Below are 16,799 nucleotides of genomic sequence, written 5' to 3'. Positions count from 1 at the left end.
CTGGAGTCAGGAATTTTATGATATCTGCTGGTGTCAGACAAAGTGTGGCAGGCTTCTGTTAGTTTATACTTACGGTAAAAATCTGATCTTTCTTCAAAGGAAGACTTCCTGGGCAAGTCTTTGTTGTCTTATTAAAGTCATATAGATGCAGTCATTTGGTGAACAGGCTGAGGTGGGTCATCATAAAATGGACTTCCTCACACACCTGACAGTTAATGCTGTCACTTAGGTCTCCTTTTCCATGTGGAACTCCTTATCCTCAGTAAGGCTAGCCAGCTTCCTTACAGAGCAGTGAAAACATCCCAAAAACCTGTAAGGACTTCTGGTGGCCAGATGCAGAGTGAGGTGATATTGTTTAGGATAAATTTCATGGGTCAGAATGAGTCTTTTTTTAAAAAAAGATTTATTTATTTTATGTATATGAGTACACCATTGCTCTCTTCAGACACAGCAGAAGAGGGCATCAGATTCCATTATACATGGTTGTGAGCCACCATATAGTTGCTGGGAATTGAACTCAGGACCTCTGGAAGAACAGTTGGTGCTCTTAACCACTGAACCATCTTTCCAGAATGAGTCTTAATGATAGTCTATTAGAGGGATGGGGAAATACATTCTGGGATGTGGTGGGAGGGAAAGCAGAATAACCCTGCAAAGAAATATGTGGAAAGTTTAGGAGCCTGCCTGCCTGTCTCCTTCCCTCTCTCCATCCCTGCTTTCACGTTCTTCCTTGTGTAATTCTGTGTAGATCCAGATTAATCCTCAACACCATCACGTTTGCTCAGTTTTCCTTGTAGAAAGAAAAGATCTTCAGAGAAACCCTGTCTTGAAAACAACAACAAAAACAAAAGAAAAAAAGAAAAAGAAAAGAAAAGGTCTTGGTTTTGCCCTGTTCCACTGGCTGGGTAGATTGCTCTTCCCATTTCTCTGTCTGTATGTCCTCATCTTGTCTGATCTTCCGTATCTACTACTACTTTCTCAAATATTTGGGCCAAAGTTGTAGATGATTCTTTCAGTATTAGAAGAGATGGAGTCTGGGTTTTTCTTCCTGTTTTCAGTGCTTTCTGAGCAGCCAGAATGTTTTTATCCTCATGTCTTTTATTGGCAGCATAGTCTAATTAATTCCATATTTTTATAAGCTTTTGTCTCAAGAAGTGAACATTTCTTTATATTACTCATCAATCCGAAAGCTATCTGTTTTGCCTTTATTTTATTTTATTAGTTTAATGCATTTGAAATTATGACCTCATGTAACCAGAGTATTTTCCTCACCTAATTTTTGCTTTATTTTTTCTTAGGGAAGATCCGCCAACATGCTCCCAGTCAGACAGTGGTAACGAAGCAGAGGAAACACAGGTTGGTAGAGCATATTCTGCAGTGTCTGTCCTCATTTTAGCAATCTCTGAAATGCTTTCCATAGATCTTACGCGCGTGTGTACACACAAACACACACATGCACACACACACGGTGCATGTGAATGGTATATGACTTTGTGTACACGTGTATGTGCCCCATGCATGTGCATGCAGAAGTCAGTGAAGGACACTAGTATCCTGCTCTGTCACTCTCCATCTCCTGCCTCTGAGACATTCTCTTGCTGACCCTGGAGCTCACTGTGTTTCAGCCAGGCTAGCCCTGGCCAGCCCACCCCAGGGATACCCTCAGCCCACTCCAACACCTTGCTTCCAGGCATGTACGTGTGGCTTTTTCCATGGGTACTGAGGATTAGAACTCAGGTCTTCATGCTTGAGGAGCAAGTGCTTGTACCTACTGACCACCTCCTCCTGCACTATGTTCAGGGAAAGATGTCTCCTGTGTGTCATTCTTAGATAGTGGACTGCCTTTGCGATCCCAGTGGCATTTAAACTGAGTGCTTCCTTCTGTCTTGTCCATGCAGTGGTCCGATGATGAGAGCACAGCCACACTTACGGTAAGAGTGCAGCCGCACAGCACGGGGCAGCCTCACACTGCCACACAGAGGCCCAAGTGCCTACCTCTGCCTTGATGGGTTTGCCTTGGGGAGCTTGCTATCTGTGTATGTTCACTTACTGTTTGTAAAAAATAACCTGTCAGTGTCTGACAGGCAAACACAGTTTGCCCGCTTTCCCTTCTGCTTACAAAAGAAATAGCAAAAAGTACCTATTTGATGCTCTGCTCGTCTTTGTTAGACTCTGAAAGATGCAATCAAGTCAAATATTAACTCAGAGGTTCCCAGACGAGTGGGAATTAAAGTGAAAAATCAGCATTTACTTATTCAAGGATGGTTAAATGGCATAAAGTTATTCTTTTCAAGTGAGACTGAAGTACTACTCAAAGGTACTTCTGTTTTTTTCTGATTGAAGAGAGATCCTTTCAAAGATCCATGAAAAAAAGATGGAGATGTCTAAGAGTGGTGCTGTTTCCTTAGGTCACCATGCCAACAGATGCAGAGATGGGAAATTGATGTCTCATTTACTCGGGATGCCATGGATATCACTCTTACATATGAAAATCCCATCCCATTCAGTGTGGTTCTCAGGCTACTAATTTGGGCTCTATGAGAGGATGGTGGATATTTGATTCCTGTCATGAGAGGGTTTGTAAACAAGGGAAAGGATGCTATAAGGTAGATGGCCTGATGTTAAAGCAGAGAGAACAGTTAACGGAGGACATCCAGAAATGCTTTAATGGGAAGCAACATGCGGCCAAGATTTATAAGATATATTCTTATGAGTTCTTTGAGAATTTTATACCTACTTGTAGTGTATTTTGATCATATTCTTACCTACATCCCCCCTAACTTCTCAGACCCACTTCTATCCCATCAAAACCTTATGTCCTCTTATTTTGGTTATATACCCACTTAGTGCTGTGTATATACTCTTGGGTCTGGAACCATCCGTCCATTGACACATCTGACCTGGATCTTAAAGAGGATAATGGTGATTAGTGTGTGAGCTCACTTTTAAATAATATAGATGGATAGATATGTATATAACTAACTTAGTTTGTTCCTGCTGCTGTAACAAAGTATACTGGGTATTTATTTATTAATATTCATTTATATGTGTGTGTGTGTGTGTGTGTGTGTGTGTGTGTGTGCGCGCACAGGTACACATGTATATAGGTGGTATGGCACATGTCCATGTGTATGTGAATTCCAGGCAACCTTAGGTGTCATGGTTAATAGAGTCTGTCACTTCTCTGAAGCTTGCCAGTTAGGCAAGGCTAGCTGGCCAGCAAACCCCCGGATTTCTTCCTATTCCCACCTCTAACTAGGGGATTAGAGGTATGTACCATAGTGTGGGCCTTGAGTTTTTATGTGGATTCTGGGGATCAACTCAGGAAAAGCAGGTCCTCCACCTACTGAGCCATCTACCCAGTGCCTTGTTTTTAAGATTAGTTTCTTGGTTAACATAAAGAAATGGGTGTTTTCATGACAGCTCCATATGTGTATATTGGTTTTTTAAATTTTTTTTTAATTAGATATTTTCTTCATTTACATTTCAAATGCTATCCAGAAGATTCCCTATAACCCCCTCGCCCTGCTCCCCTACCCACTCACTCCCACTTCTTGGCCCTGGCATTCCCCTGTACTGAGTTATATAAAGTTTGCAAGACCAAAGGGCCTCTTCCCAATGATGGCCGACTAGGCCATCTTCTGCTACATATGCAGCTAGAGACACGAGCTCTGGGGGTACTAGTTAGTTCATATTGTTGTTCCACCTATCAGGTTGAAGATCCCTTCAGCTCCTTGGGTACTTTCTTTAGCTCCTCCATTGGGGGCCCTGTGTTCCATCCAATAGATGACTGTGAGCATCCACTTCTGTATTTGCCAGCCACTGGCCTAGCCTCACATGAGACAGCTATATCAGGGTCCTTTCAGCAAAATCTTGCTGGCATATGCAATAGTGTCTGGGTTTGGTGGCTGATTATGGGATGGATCCCTGGTTGGGGCAGTCTCTGGATGGTCCATCCTTTGGTCTCAGCTCCAAACTTTGTCTCTATAACTCCTTTCATGGGTATTTTTTTCCCTATTCTAAGGAGGAATGAAGTATCCACGTGTTGGTCTTCCTTCTTCTTGATTTTCTTGTGTTTTGCAAATTGTATCTTGGGTATTCTAAGTTTCTGGACTAATACCCACTTATCAGTGAGTGCATATCAAGTGAGTTCTTTTGTGATATGTGTATATATTGTTATACTGTGCTTTCCTTCATTTTGCTGTCATCTTCTCGCCTCTCCGTGGTGCTTCCGTTCTTCGATAGCTCCTCTCTCTGCTTTCTTGTCATGTGTATCCCATTTCTAGTGAGTCATTTAGAAATAATAGAATTTTATTTCTCAAAGGACGTCTAAGAACAAGGTACACATAATGTCTGGGGAGAGAGAATCTCTCTGCTTCAAGATGGCACCTTATTTCTGAGTGAGAGCATGATGAAGGAGACAGGAGAGTTGAGAAGGCAGAGACTGATGTTTTTCTGAAGCTGTGAACTATTCACGAAGCTATAGCCTCTCATGACTTAGCTTCCTCAAGGTTACCTCCTAATGTCACTGTGGTTGGGATTAAGGTTTGCCATGAACTTTGGAGAGATACAAACATTAAAATCAAACAGTGGGAACTGTAGAGATATCTCGAGGGCAGAAATGCTTACCATTGCTGGGCAGTGCTGGCGCATGCCTTTAATCCCAGCACTCGGGAAGCAGAAGCAGGTGGATTTCTGAGTTCGAGACCAGCCCAGTCTACAGAGTGAGTTCCAGGACAGCCAGAGCTATACAGAGAAACCCTGTCTTGAAAAACAAAAACACAAAACAAAACAAACAAAAAAAAAAATGCTTACCATTAATACAGAATTCCTGGGTTCAGTTCCCAGCATTTGTGTCAAGTGGCATACAACCACTTGTAACTCCAGGAGATTTCATGCTCTATGGCTTCTGGCCTCCTACACACATATTGCAACTAAACTTATACACTACATACACATTGCCATAAACTTATACATTAGACAAATAAATAAATAGATATGGTTTGGGGTGGATTTTTTTGTTTGTTTGGTTTTTTTTTTGTTTTTTGTTTGTTTTGTTTTGTATTTTTGAGACAGGGTTTCTCTGTGTAGCCCTGGCTGTCCTGGAACTCACTCTGTAGGACCGGGCTGGCCTTGAACTCAGAAATCTGCCTGCCTCTGTCTCCCAAGCGCAGATACATCTTTTAAAATCATAATTCTCTCTTTCTCTTTCTCCTTCTCTCTCTCTCTTTCTCTTTCGCCTTCTCCCCCCTCCTCTCCTCTCCTCTCCTCTCCTCCTCACCCCCCCTCTTTCTCTCTCCCCCCGTCTTTGTGTGTGTGTGTGTGTGTGTGTGTGTGTGTGTTTTCCATACTCCTGTGTACTGAATCAGTGATATTCATTATGGTAGCAGGGAGCATACTTAGGCTTTATTCTGGCTTTTGAATACCATTCTCCACTGACCTGAAACTTCTTAGAGAAATTCAGGATTGAAGTTGGGAAAGTGAAATGGGCCCACAGTAGCTTGCTGTGTCAGAAACTAAGGAAATGGAAGAGAATAATGGGAGCATGATAGGTCCCAGAAACCAGCTCTTTACATACCCTTCTAAAATATCAAGGTTATCACCAATAAGGACTATAGCAAGAAGAGCTGTTAGAGAGTATGGGAGAGCAATGAAACATGACACCTAACTACAGTGGATGCTTCTGGACTGGATTCTAGAGAAGGAAAAAGGTTCTGATTTTCTTTTACTATAAAAGACTGTTAGAACAGTGAGCATACTTCAATACAGTCTAGAGATTAGGCAATAGTGTTTGTACTGGCTAGTTTTGTGTTGGAGTTATCACAGAGAAAGGAACTTCAGTTGAGGAAATGCCTCCATGAGATCCAGCTGTAAGGCATCTTCTCAATTAGTGATCAAGGGGGAAAGGCCCCTTGTGGGTGGGACCATCTCTGGGCTGGTAGTCTTGGTTCTATAAGAGAGCAGGCTGAGCAAGCCAGGTGAGGCAAGCCAGTAAAGAACATCCCTCCATGACCTCTGCATCAGCTCCTGCTTCCTGACCTGCTTGAGTTCCAGTCCTGACTTCCTTTAGTGATGAACAGCAGTATGGAAGTGTAAGCCAAGTAAACCCTTTCCTCCCCAAGTGCTTCTTGGTCATGATGTTTGTGCAGGAATAGAAGCCCTGACTAAGACAGTGTTATATTTCTGTAAGCCTCTTGATTGTCATCATTTTACTCTTTTATAAAAGGAAATATATATCCATATTTATCTGTTTATAAATGTATTTTATCTAAATTTATATATATATATATATATTTATCTAAATTTGTATCTATCTCTCCGTCTATCTATCCATATATCTGTATTTAGGAGTAAAGGGACTTAGTGATTGCAGTATGCTCTAAAACAGCATGGGAGAAGAATTCATTACCTGATGTAACTAGAAGTAAGTGGGCATGCATAGAGAGTAGGGTTTGGGAAACAGTGGTGAAGCACGTGGGGGAAAGGGAGAGAGAATCTGTGTGAATGGTGTGTGAGCATTCGCACCAGCCTGACAGCTAAAGTAAAAAGCTAGTGGCTATGTAAATAAGTCAGTGGAGCTGGGCAATAGGAACACTCATTCTTGGAGAACTCTTAGTGGAGGAGACCCTAGAGCCAGGTCCAGGGAAGGAAAATCCAAAGTAATCATTCTCTAGTATAAATAAAAGGCCATCGAATGAGCACGCTCCTCCCCAAAGGCAGAGGGAGGGAGGGAGGGAGGGAGGGAGGGAGGGAGGGAGGGAGGGAGGGAGGGAGCTACAGGCATAATCCAAGCACTCAGGGGGCTCAGGTGTGGGGTTTGCAATCTGGAGGCCATCTTGGGCTAAAAGCCTTGTCTCAATCACAAGGAGGGAAATAATAATCACGATGTCAGAAGCGCCATGGTGAACTTATAATTTGGAACAGTAGCTTAAAGATACTGCAATTTAGATTCATCTCAGTGTCCCTCCTCCAAATGAACTCACTAAAAGGGTACATAGGGACAGGAGAGATGGCTCAGCATTCAAGAGCACTGCCTATGTTTCCAGAGGACCTAGGTTTGGGTCCTAGGACCCACGTGGCAGCTTCTAGCCATCTGTAACTCCAGTTCCAGGGATCTGGTGCCTCCTTCTGGCCTCTATGGCACCAGACTTGCATACAACACAGTACATACACAGTGCAACACAGTGCAGGCAACACAGTTACACACAAGACAAAACATTTTAAAAAATAAAAACATTCATAGCAAGTGATAGTATGATAGCAAGTGACATAAAATTCTTCTTAGAATGCCATACAGGTACGCATACTTTAGAGTTAAAGTCATGAATGTAGACTATACACCGGTTTAAAAATGATGGTCAGGGACTTCATTCCTCTTAGTAATGTTTTGTTTTGTTTTTCCCTTCAGGAAATATAGAGCCTCCTATAGCAGGCAAGACTTCCAGTGGAGGGATTGGGACACCAACCCAGCCATAAAAGCTTAGACCCACAATTTGTCCTGCCTACAAGATGTACAGGCAAAGGGTGGAGCAGAATTCGAGGGAAGGGCCAACCAGTGACTGGGCCAGCTTGAGACCCATGCCCTGAAAGGGAGCCCAAGCCTGGCAGTGCTAAAGATATTCTCTTATACGTGCAACAGGAGCCTAGCTTAACTGTCATCAGAGTTACACCCACCAACCAATGGAAACAGATGCAGAGACTCACAGCCAAACATTAAGCGAAGCTTGGGCAAGCCTGTGGAGGATCAAGGAGAAAGGATTGTAGGCGCCAGAGGAGTCAAAGATACACAAGGAAATCTACAGAATCAACTAACCTGGGCCCATGGGGGCTCACAGAGAACATACATGGAACTGATGTAGGCCCTCTGCACATATGTAACAACAGTTGTGCAGCTAGGTCTTCATGTGGGACCCTTAAAGTGGGAACAGAGGCTGCCTCTGACTGCATCACTAATGGATCTCTTTCCCCTAACTGGGCTGCCTTGTCTAGCATGAATAGAAGAGGCCCCTAGTCTTGTGCAGCTGCATATGCCAAGGTTGGCTGATCTCCATGGGAGGATTCCTTTTTCTGAGAAGGGGAGGAGAGGTAGATGGGGCGGGAAGAGAGGCAAGAGGGAAGTTCTGGAAGGAGAGGAGGGAAAGGAAGCTGCAATCAATCAGGATGCAAAGTAAAATAACTTAATAACAAAAAGGAAAGAAATATACAACAACACCTGGCTGTGGCAGGGCACACCTTTAATCTCAGCACTTGGGAGGCAGAGGCCAGCCTGGTCTACAGAATGAGTTCCTGGATAGTCAGGGCTACACAGAAAAACCTTGTCTTGAAAACTTAAAAAGGAAAGAAAGGAAGGAAGGAAGGAAGAATGGAAGAAAAGGAAAAAAAAGGAAGACAGAGTTAACAATTAACCTAGCTTTATTTGACTGGAAAAAACCAGTAAAGTAAAACAAACAAGAACACAGAAAGGTCTGAGTTAAGTCTGCCAGACTCAATGTTTTAGTCTAGTAGTATGAGTAAATACCACCTTTGTATATGCTTTGTGGTTCTTTTTTATTCATTATTATTCTTTTATATATTACATCCCAACTACAGTTCTTCCCTCTCTCCTCCTCCTCCTCCAAGTCTCACACACACACACACCCACATAGCATTTTGTGGTTCTTAAAAACGCTTGCTGATGGAATCGTGATATGGCTGTCTCCTGAGAGGCTCTGTCAGAGCCTGACAAATACAGAGGCAGAAGCTCGAAGCCAACCATTGGACTGAGCATAGGGTCCCCAATGGAGGAGTTAGAGAAGGGACTGAAGGAGCTGAAGGAGTTTGCAGCTCCGTGAAGGGAGCAACAGTGTCAACAGGCCAGACCCCCTACCCCCCGGAACTCCCAGGGACTGGACCACCAACCAAAGAATACACATGGAGGGACCCATATATATGTGGCAGAGGATGGCTTTGTTAGACATCATTGGCAGAAGATGCCCTTGGGCCTGAGGGTGTTCAATGCCCCAGTGTAGGGGGATGCAAGGGCTGGAAGATAGGAGTGGGTAGGTGGGGGAGCACCCTCATAGAGGCAGGGGGAGTGGGGAGGGGGGTTTCCAAAGGGGAGACCTGGAAAGGGGAAAACATTAGAAATGTAAAGAAAATGTTCAATTAAAAACTATTAAGACAAGAGAGAGAAAAAGGAAGCTTACCCTTTCTGAACAAGCGGTACAGCATTCAGGTTACTGTGTAACCCTCGGGATGGGAGAGATGACACGGGGATCTCTTTCAGACAGGATACACATAGGATCTTTCTCAACACTGAGTTAGCTATGGTTTACTGAGTTCATAGTTCAGGTATAGTGAAAATCACATAATGGTGTGCTATATGTAGACTTTTTATAATTAAAAAGTTTCCGTAGGATTCGTGGTTTAGTATTTCAAAGGTTGAATGATTTTGAGGATTTGAGGGAAGCAGTTAAATCCTCATCTTTGAAATGTAGCAAATAGGTCAGGGTGTAGCTGTGCATGGCAGCAATCCCAGCAGGATGGAGGGAGGGAGGGAGGGATGGTGGGTGGGCCAAGAGTTCAAGGCCAGTTTGGCCTACATAGTGAGGTTGAGGCCAGCCTGGGCTACATGAGAACCTGTCTCAAAAAACAAACCAAACCAAAACAAAACAAGCTTAAACAAATCCAGGGTTTTTTGCATATTGCCTAAAGTGCACACAACCCTGAAGTTAGTCCTTAGCACTGTGAAACCAAAGCAAAATGTGTGGAAATATAGCAGTCCTTACGTGCAGCACTTTGTGGAGTAGGGAAATGGACTAATTTGTCCTTGTAATTGTATCTCTTACAATTATTATTTTAATTTTTTGTGTATGGGAATTTGCTTGCACGTATGTCTGTGTACTGCATTCATGCCTGGATCTGTGGAGGCCAGAAGAAAGGGTCAGTTCTCCTGGAACTGCTGTTCCAGACAGTTGTGAGTCAGTATGTGGGTTCTGGGAAGCGAACCCAGTGCGCTTAGCCACCGAATCATCTTTGCTGCCCGGTTGTATCTTGTATGGAAATCACTGCTGATCTTAGATAAGTGAGTTCTATTGACAAAGCTCTATGGCAGCCAGATCTGCAGCTTCTGATGATTTTGAGGAAGTAATTTGCATCCTTTTGACTGGAGAGGCAGGCAAAAGGGAACTCCTAGTTCCGTTGAGGGGTAGCTTCCTGACTTGTCTAAGCTGGGTAGGTTGTAGACTAGTGGAAGAGAGATATGGGGCAGTCTGTCAAGTCTGTCAGTGAGAGCTTGTTAGCCAGCCTAGTGTCTTACTTACAGTTAACCCTTTTTAGAGTGTGCCTTGGTGTTAAAGTTCTTGCCTGGCATGCTTAGGGCCAGGGATCAAGTCTTTGCCTCAGATCAACCAATGGTTGTTTCTAATTTTAAGTTGTTTTTCATTTTAAGAGCTTGCTTTTTCTTCTCAGTTTTTTGTGGTTGTTTGTTTTGTTTTGTTTTGTTTTCTCTTCCATGGGCTAAATCTTGAAAGTCCACAGGCATCATCTGGGTTTGTACTGGGTAGGTAATTTTATAATTTTAGTTAGATTTATTTTTCAGAACCTGCAGTTGCCCAGTAGGGGGCAACAACCCCGTCTTTAGAGGCTACTGCAGTCTGGTAGTGCCACAAAGAGTTTGTTACTGCCCTTGTGTTCTGCCTCCCACTAAAGTCCATTTCCAGCCCCCTTGCTATTTACCTAGGCAGGATCTATTGGTAACCCAGCTCATCTTCCCACTGAACAGTAGTATTTCTCTTACTTCCTGGTTGAAGCAAACACTGGACGGCTTGAATTAATGTTTACACAAAAATGTCTTTTTCTAACTCTCAACCAAAAAGAAAAGGACATTTTAACTTTGTTTGTATTAGAACTTACTTGTAAATAGTAGTGTCTAGGTATAATTTATTCATCAGGTGTTTTTCATTTTCAGTGAACCTTTTGCATAAATGACCATTTAAGTATGGGGTATTATTTCTGAGAACTTCCCACCGGCATCTCTTCTCTCAAAAAATAGCTCACGCTAGTCACTGTGTGAGTGTGTGTATGCGCACATACATGCCGTGTTCTCGGAGGCCGGAGGAAGATACGGGGCATCGCCCTCTGTTGCTCTTTATCTCACTGCCTTGACTCTCAGTAAACTTGGGGCTTGTCGATTCAGTTAGGGAGGCTGGCCAGTGGGCTCTTGTAATCTGCTTGTCTCTGCCCCCCAATGCTGAGGTTACAGGCATGGGTAGCCATGTCTGCTTTTGTACTGCGGGGTTAAACCTGGGTCCTCATGCTTGCTGTGCTAAGCACACACATCCACTGCCTTATCCCCACCCCTTCTTCCCACCCTTGCCCAGACCTTAGTAGACAGAGCATCGTGTAGCAGCTATTGGCCTTGAACTTTCTGTCTAGTCAAGGCTGTCCTGAGCTCCTGGTCCCTGCCTGTCCTTGACATGTGCTGGGTTACAGGGATATGCCTCTCACTTGGCTCAGATGCTGGCATTAGGTAAGGATTCAGAAAAGACCACTGAGTTGCTCCTCCCGAACCACACACTTGGTGACATCTGTGTTTTCAGAGACGTGTGGGTTCGGAAAGTACCATTTAAGAAGTTGATGATTTTATTCCTCTTTCTGGTAAATACTACTTTCTTGGTGATTTTATTTAATTGAGAGCAGGAATAAGAACAATAATTTGCATTATATATAATTCTGGTTTTGATACCCTAACTGAAACATTGAAATGTTGATCATGATTTCTGTGACTCTTCTAATGGTGTTGACTTGCTCACGACCTGTTCTCTGTCTCTCTAGGCACCAGAGTTTCCTGAGTTCAACACTCAAGTCCAAGAAGCTATCAATTCGCTGGGGGGTAGTGTCTTCCCTAAGCTTAACTGGAGTGCCCCAAGGGTAGGAAGATGTAAAGAAATCTCACTATTTGAGTAGTTGTTTGTTTTGTTCTGTATTCATTTTATATTCCCTCCGAGCATCTAATGTACCTTCCATTACATTCTTAATTTCAGGGAAAGCACTGTTGAGATTATTATATTTTTCCTCTGTTGTTTTATTCTTCTGATTTTGCTGTTTGTACTTTCTACGAAATACTGTGCATTCTGCCAAAAGACAATTTGACCTCTTGTGTTGCCAATTGTACTAGGATTCTGGGTATGTTCGTAGTCTGCATTATTTAAAACTTCACCCTCTCAGTTGAGCAAGGTTTTCTCTATTGAAAAGTACAATAAATATGGTGGCCCAGAGAGATAGCTCAGTGGGTAAAAGTGCCTGCCATCTAGCCAGATGACCTGAGTTCATTCCAGGGACCCACGAGGCAGGAGAGAACTGAGTGTTGAAAGTTGTCCTCTAACCTTGCATACACAGACACACACAGACACAGACACGCTTGTACACAGTGGCAGGGATCCAGTTTTGTTTCTCCGCATATTCGGTGTTTGCCATGACCGTCCTTTTGCAAACACCCTGTCCTTACCTGAGGCATACTACTACAATTAATAACATCTTCCCATTCCATGTTTTGCCATCCTTAGAGTTAAGAGTTGCATTATTTTTTATTCAGCTGTGTGGTTTGCTGTGTACATACTGATGTTTTTGTGGGATTAAATATGATTTGGGTATACTTTCTTTAACTAGAAGTTTATTGTCTTTTTTTATTGGGAGAAATTATAAAGATATCATGTAGAGGTTTTTTAAATTCATTTTTAGTTTCTCAGGCAACTTTTCATCTACATGAATAATGTTTGAAATTTTCTTTGTTTCCACTTAAGATAGGAAGATTATTTCTGGTTGTAAATTCCTTATGCACCTGTTCATTTGTTTATGGAATGACTTGTATACACCAGTGCTTTCTTCCATGCAGTGTGGGTAATGGGACAGTTTTGGTAGTTATTGGTGTTTTCCATTGTGTATTTTAGCCTGTGTCTGAGCTGTCTATAGAAGTGTGACTTTATCACACTGCGTTGGGCCCGGTTACTTTACGTCCACATGTCCGGTGCAGCCCTGCTTTGGGTTGTGGTGGTGAAACTGTTTGACTTATTCCTTCCTGATCAGATGAACAGGGTCTTGACTGCCCTGAGCATCCAAGTTCAGGTGCTCGTCGGTTGGTCTCCCCAATCAGGGAGGCTGGAAATGACTGCTTTCACTGTGGAGAGCAGCTGATTCTTCACCACGTGAATCTTCGCCCTGACCTGTGTGACTTCATTAACCTTCCTTCCATCTTATCGTGAAAAACGCCCTGGTCTAAATGTGTGGGTCCTCCTATCTCAGTGTGCATAACTACACTTTTTTGAAAAAAAAAATTATACTCATTTGTTTTGTGGGTGGGTATACTTGTGTGTGCATTTTTGGAAGAGGACAATTTGTGGGACGTGGTTCTCTTCTCCCGTGTGTGGCGCAGTATTGCAGTCAGTGGTCAAAGCTGGTGGGAAGTGCCTTTGCCTGCTGAGCCATCTTGGTCCTCAGCGTACATGGCTGGGTGTCTAGCATGGGCTGATCATGCTGTTTGTTGAGAAGTGTAATTTGACCCTGGAGGCGCTGTGCACTGGTGCTCTCTCATCTGTGTGCCTGGGCTGCACTCGCTGGGTGTGTCGTAACTCATACATGTTTATTGTTTAGGATGCGTACTGGATAGCGATGAACAGTTCCCTGAAGTGTAAAACTCTCAGTGATATCTTCCTGCTTTTCAAGAGTTCTGATTTCATCACCCATGACTTCACACAGCCGTAAGTGTCTTGTGAGTAGCTGCTTCCCAGTGGTGACATTCCACTCTCTCCAGGGCCGAACTGTAACAGTTCTGCATCAGGAGCTGTTTCATGGCCCTCAGATGAGTATTAGAGCAAACTTTTCTTTGTCTTTTAAATAAATTCTACACAGTGGATATGCCTGTCAAGGTTTTATATATAGTAAACATTTCAGTAATTTTCCCTGTTACAAAATTCAAGTATGTGCATAATGGTCAAATGAAATTAATAACTACTGATGAGAACAGGAAAGCATGCTGAAAAGCTCCATAAGCAGTTGTATGTAGTTTAGGTTTCTTTTCATGTGTAGATATAATGTAAATATTGCTGCTTCTGTCTGTGTAAGGACTAGTTACGTTTTTTCACATATTTTTATTTTGTATGTGTGTTTGTACAAGTGTCACGGAGAACGTGGGGGTTAGAGAACAGCTTATAGGAGTTGATTCTCTCTTAACACTGTCTGGATTCAGGGGTCAAACTCAGGTTCTCAGGCTTGGCGCCAAGTGCCTCTACCTCCTGAACCCTCTTGCCAGCCCACCCGCCTCATTTTCCTTAATTTGGGACTTTTCTTGTTTTTTTATGTATCTGACCTTTTGCTTGCATGTATATGTCTGTGTGCCACATGCATGCCTGGTGACTTCGGAGTCTAGAAGAAGGCATCAGATCCCCTGGAGCTGGAGTTGTAGATATTGCCTGCTGCTAGGGGTGCTGGAAATTGACCCTGGGTCCTCTGGAAGATCAGCCAGTGCTCATAACCACTGTGCCAACTCTACAGTTAAACTTAATGAGTGGGATCCAGTTGTTCATATTGCCCTGTAGGCTATGTTTGCTACTAGATACTGGTAACATGTGTTGAACAATCCTCTTTCTTCTATAAAGCTCTGCAATAAAGATCCTTAAAGTAAATTTGAGGATACATTTTAAAAATATATAGAATTACTGTCTCCTCTTGATGGCCCCTGTTTGACTACAGAACTCAGCCTGCTGCTGATCATGGCTGGCAGAGCACACAGCACTGAGCAGGGCTTCCCTCGCTTCCTGTGCCCCAAGAGCAGAGAAGCTCTTCTAGACATCCCTCCCATTCATCTTCTAAACAGCAGTCTCCCAGTTAAACTAGCCTGCAGGCCCAGCTTTAAGCTACAGAAATACAGTGTTTGCACGAGTATACGCACTCCTACTTATTAACCATAATAAATGTTGGGTTGGTTCTGCCAGTTCACTCAGCCTCAGCTCCTACTTTGAAGGAAATTCTAGCATGGGTAGGTAGTTCAGTCACCCAGTGTGTGATTAGCATGCATGAGGCCGTACATTCAGTCCCTAGCATCATCATAACCAAAAATAACCAACCAAACAAAACCCCAAACGTATAGAAGCAAAAGCATTAAGCAGGCTTTTTTTTTTTTTCTTCCCCTTTTGCTGGGATTAAAGGGTGGGCCACCACTGCCTGGCTTTTTTTATTTAATGGATGTGAGTGCACTGTTGCTCATTCAGACACATCAGAAGAGGGCACTGCATCCCATTACTGATGGTTGTGAGCCACCATGTGGTTGCTGGGAATTGAACTCAGGACCTCTAGAAGTGCAGACAGTGCTCTTAACCACTGAGCCATCTTTTCGGCTTCAAGCAGGCATTTCTATAGCCATGTATTTCTGGCTTTATAGAAATTAACAAAATTAAAAACAAAACAAAACACTGTCCTTTATGGTTCACAGGCACTGGTGTCACTGAGGTTGATGGCCCTCATTTGTCATTTTAACAATGTAGCAATAGTTTTACATTTGTATTCTGGTAGATCCCTCTGGTTAGATGAAAGCTATTTCCTCTCATGCCCCCACCCCCTCAATAAGGGCCTTTTTTTTTTTAATTAAGTCTAATGCTATGAATAAAGAGATCATGAACTGTACAACATTCGCACTGCTTTGTATCCATTAACTAACTGATAGGGCCTCTTACTGACTTTTATTCTTCATTCCAGAAAGACTATGAGGACATCTTTGTCTTTCCATAGGTTCTAGGTTCTCATTGCTTTTAATTTTGAAGCTGATGGTTTTAAAAATCAGCTTTGCTATTTAGCAGTTGATGGTAAAACTTACCAGGCATGTTTTACATTTTTTTTTTTTTTTGACTTTTGAGGAGGAAGTCTGGCAGCACGTGAGCGTGAGGCCTTAGATTTTGAGTGTTCGCCCACAAATGGCCTTGCTCCTGCTGTCAGCTAAGGTGCTGGAGGGAACAAACCCTGTACACACAGCCACCAGCCCCTCAGCTCGCCTCACTGATGTGTGATCTCTCCAGGGGCAAGCAGGAAGACTGGTACTTTTTTTTTTTTTTAAAGATTTATTTATTTATCATATGTAAGTACACTATAGCTATCTTCAGACACCCCAGAAGAGTGCGTCAGATCTCATTACAGATGGTTGTGAGCCATCATGTGGTTGCTGGGAATTGAACTCAGGACCTCTGGAAGAGCAGTCAGTGCTCTTAACCACTGAGCCATCCTCCAGCCCAGGAAGCCTGGTACTTAACAGGGAGACTGACCAGCACTGAGAGTCCATGCCTGGAGGGACGGCTTGGCTGCAGGGCACTCCAAGATGGAGAGTGGGATTCATGAGGTCCGACAAGGTCAGGCAGAGTTCACTCTACTGAGGCCTAAATGTGTTCAGTCACTGGTTCAAAGCCCGCTGCTGGATACTGCCAGTCCCAGATCCTTTTCAGAATGCTTCCCATTAAACTGTATAATAGAATAAGACACCAGTGATTATCCTAAGACATAATTGTTGACCTGTGCAAGTTTTTACAGTATCATAAAAATGAATTTGTGTTGTTTACACTATTTTGAGGCTTACCTTGATTAAAGAAATCAACATTGTAATATAGTCAGGATTCTTTTCATGTTTTAGTTGTGTTGTTTGAATTGTGTGTGTATGTCTGTATGGAGGAACCACACAGGTGGTGTGTAAGAACTGTGTGTGCCCTAACTCCCGAACTCTCTTTCTCCAGTCCCTATAGTAAGGATTTTAAGTTAACAAAAGCTAACTGAAAATAGCT

The 16,799-nt window shown here is 43.0% G+C and overlaps 1 protein-coding gene and 1 long non-coding RNA gene across 7 annotated transcripts in view; one reads left to right on the top strand and one right to left on the bottom strand.

Moving 5' to 3' along the window:
• Cdc123 (cell division cycle 123) overlaps nucleotides 1-16,799 on the top strand; it is a 50,884-nt gene that overhangs the window by 10,166 nt on the left and 23,919 nt on the right. For 3 of the 6 annotated variants that reach the window (NM_001356502.1, NM_133837.5, NM_001356503.1), the window contains exons 3-6: nucleotides 1,299-1,356; nucleotides 1,899-1,931; nucleotides 11,815-11,910; nucleotides 13,630-13,736. In NM_001356502.1, the coding sequence (NP_001343431.1) occupies nucleotides 1,299-1,356; nucleotides 1,899-1,931; nucleotides 11,815-11,910; nucleotides 13,630-13,736 (294 nt within the window). The remainder of the gene's footprint in view (nucleotides 1-1,298; nucleotides 1,357-1,898; nucleotides 1,932-11,814; nucleotides 11,911-13,629; nucleotides 13,737-16,799) is intronic. The other 3 variants (NM_001356501.1, XM_030252263.1, NM_001356504.1) reach the window with 1 other exon arrangement.
• On the bottom strand, nucleotides 4,197-9,452 carry Gm29984. Its single transcript, XR_373966.3, has 2 exons — nucleotides 9,186-9,452; nucleotides 4,197-4,282 (listed from the first exon to the last, which is right to left on the bottom strand). It is a non-coding gene; the product is annotated as a predicted gene, 29984 (long non-coding RNA).

This window comes from Mus musculus, chromosome 2 (assembly GCF_000001635.26).
Source record: "Mus musculus strain C57BL/6J chromosome 2, GRCm38.p6 C57BL/6J".
Lineage (NCBI taxonomy): Eukaryota > Metazoa > Chordata > Mammalia > Rodentia > Muridae > Mus > Mus musculus.
This window is presented reverse-complemented; position numbering and strand designations above follow the sequence as displayed.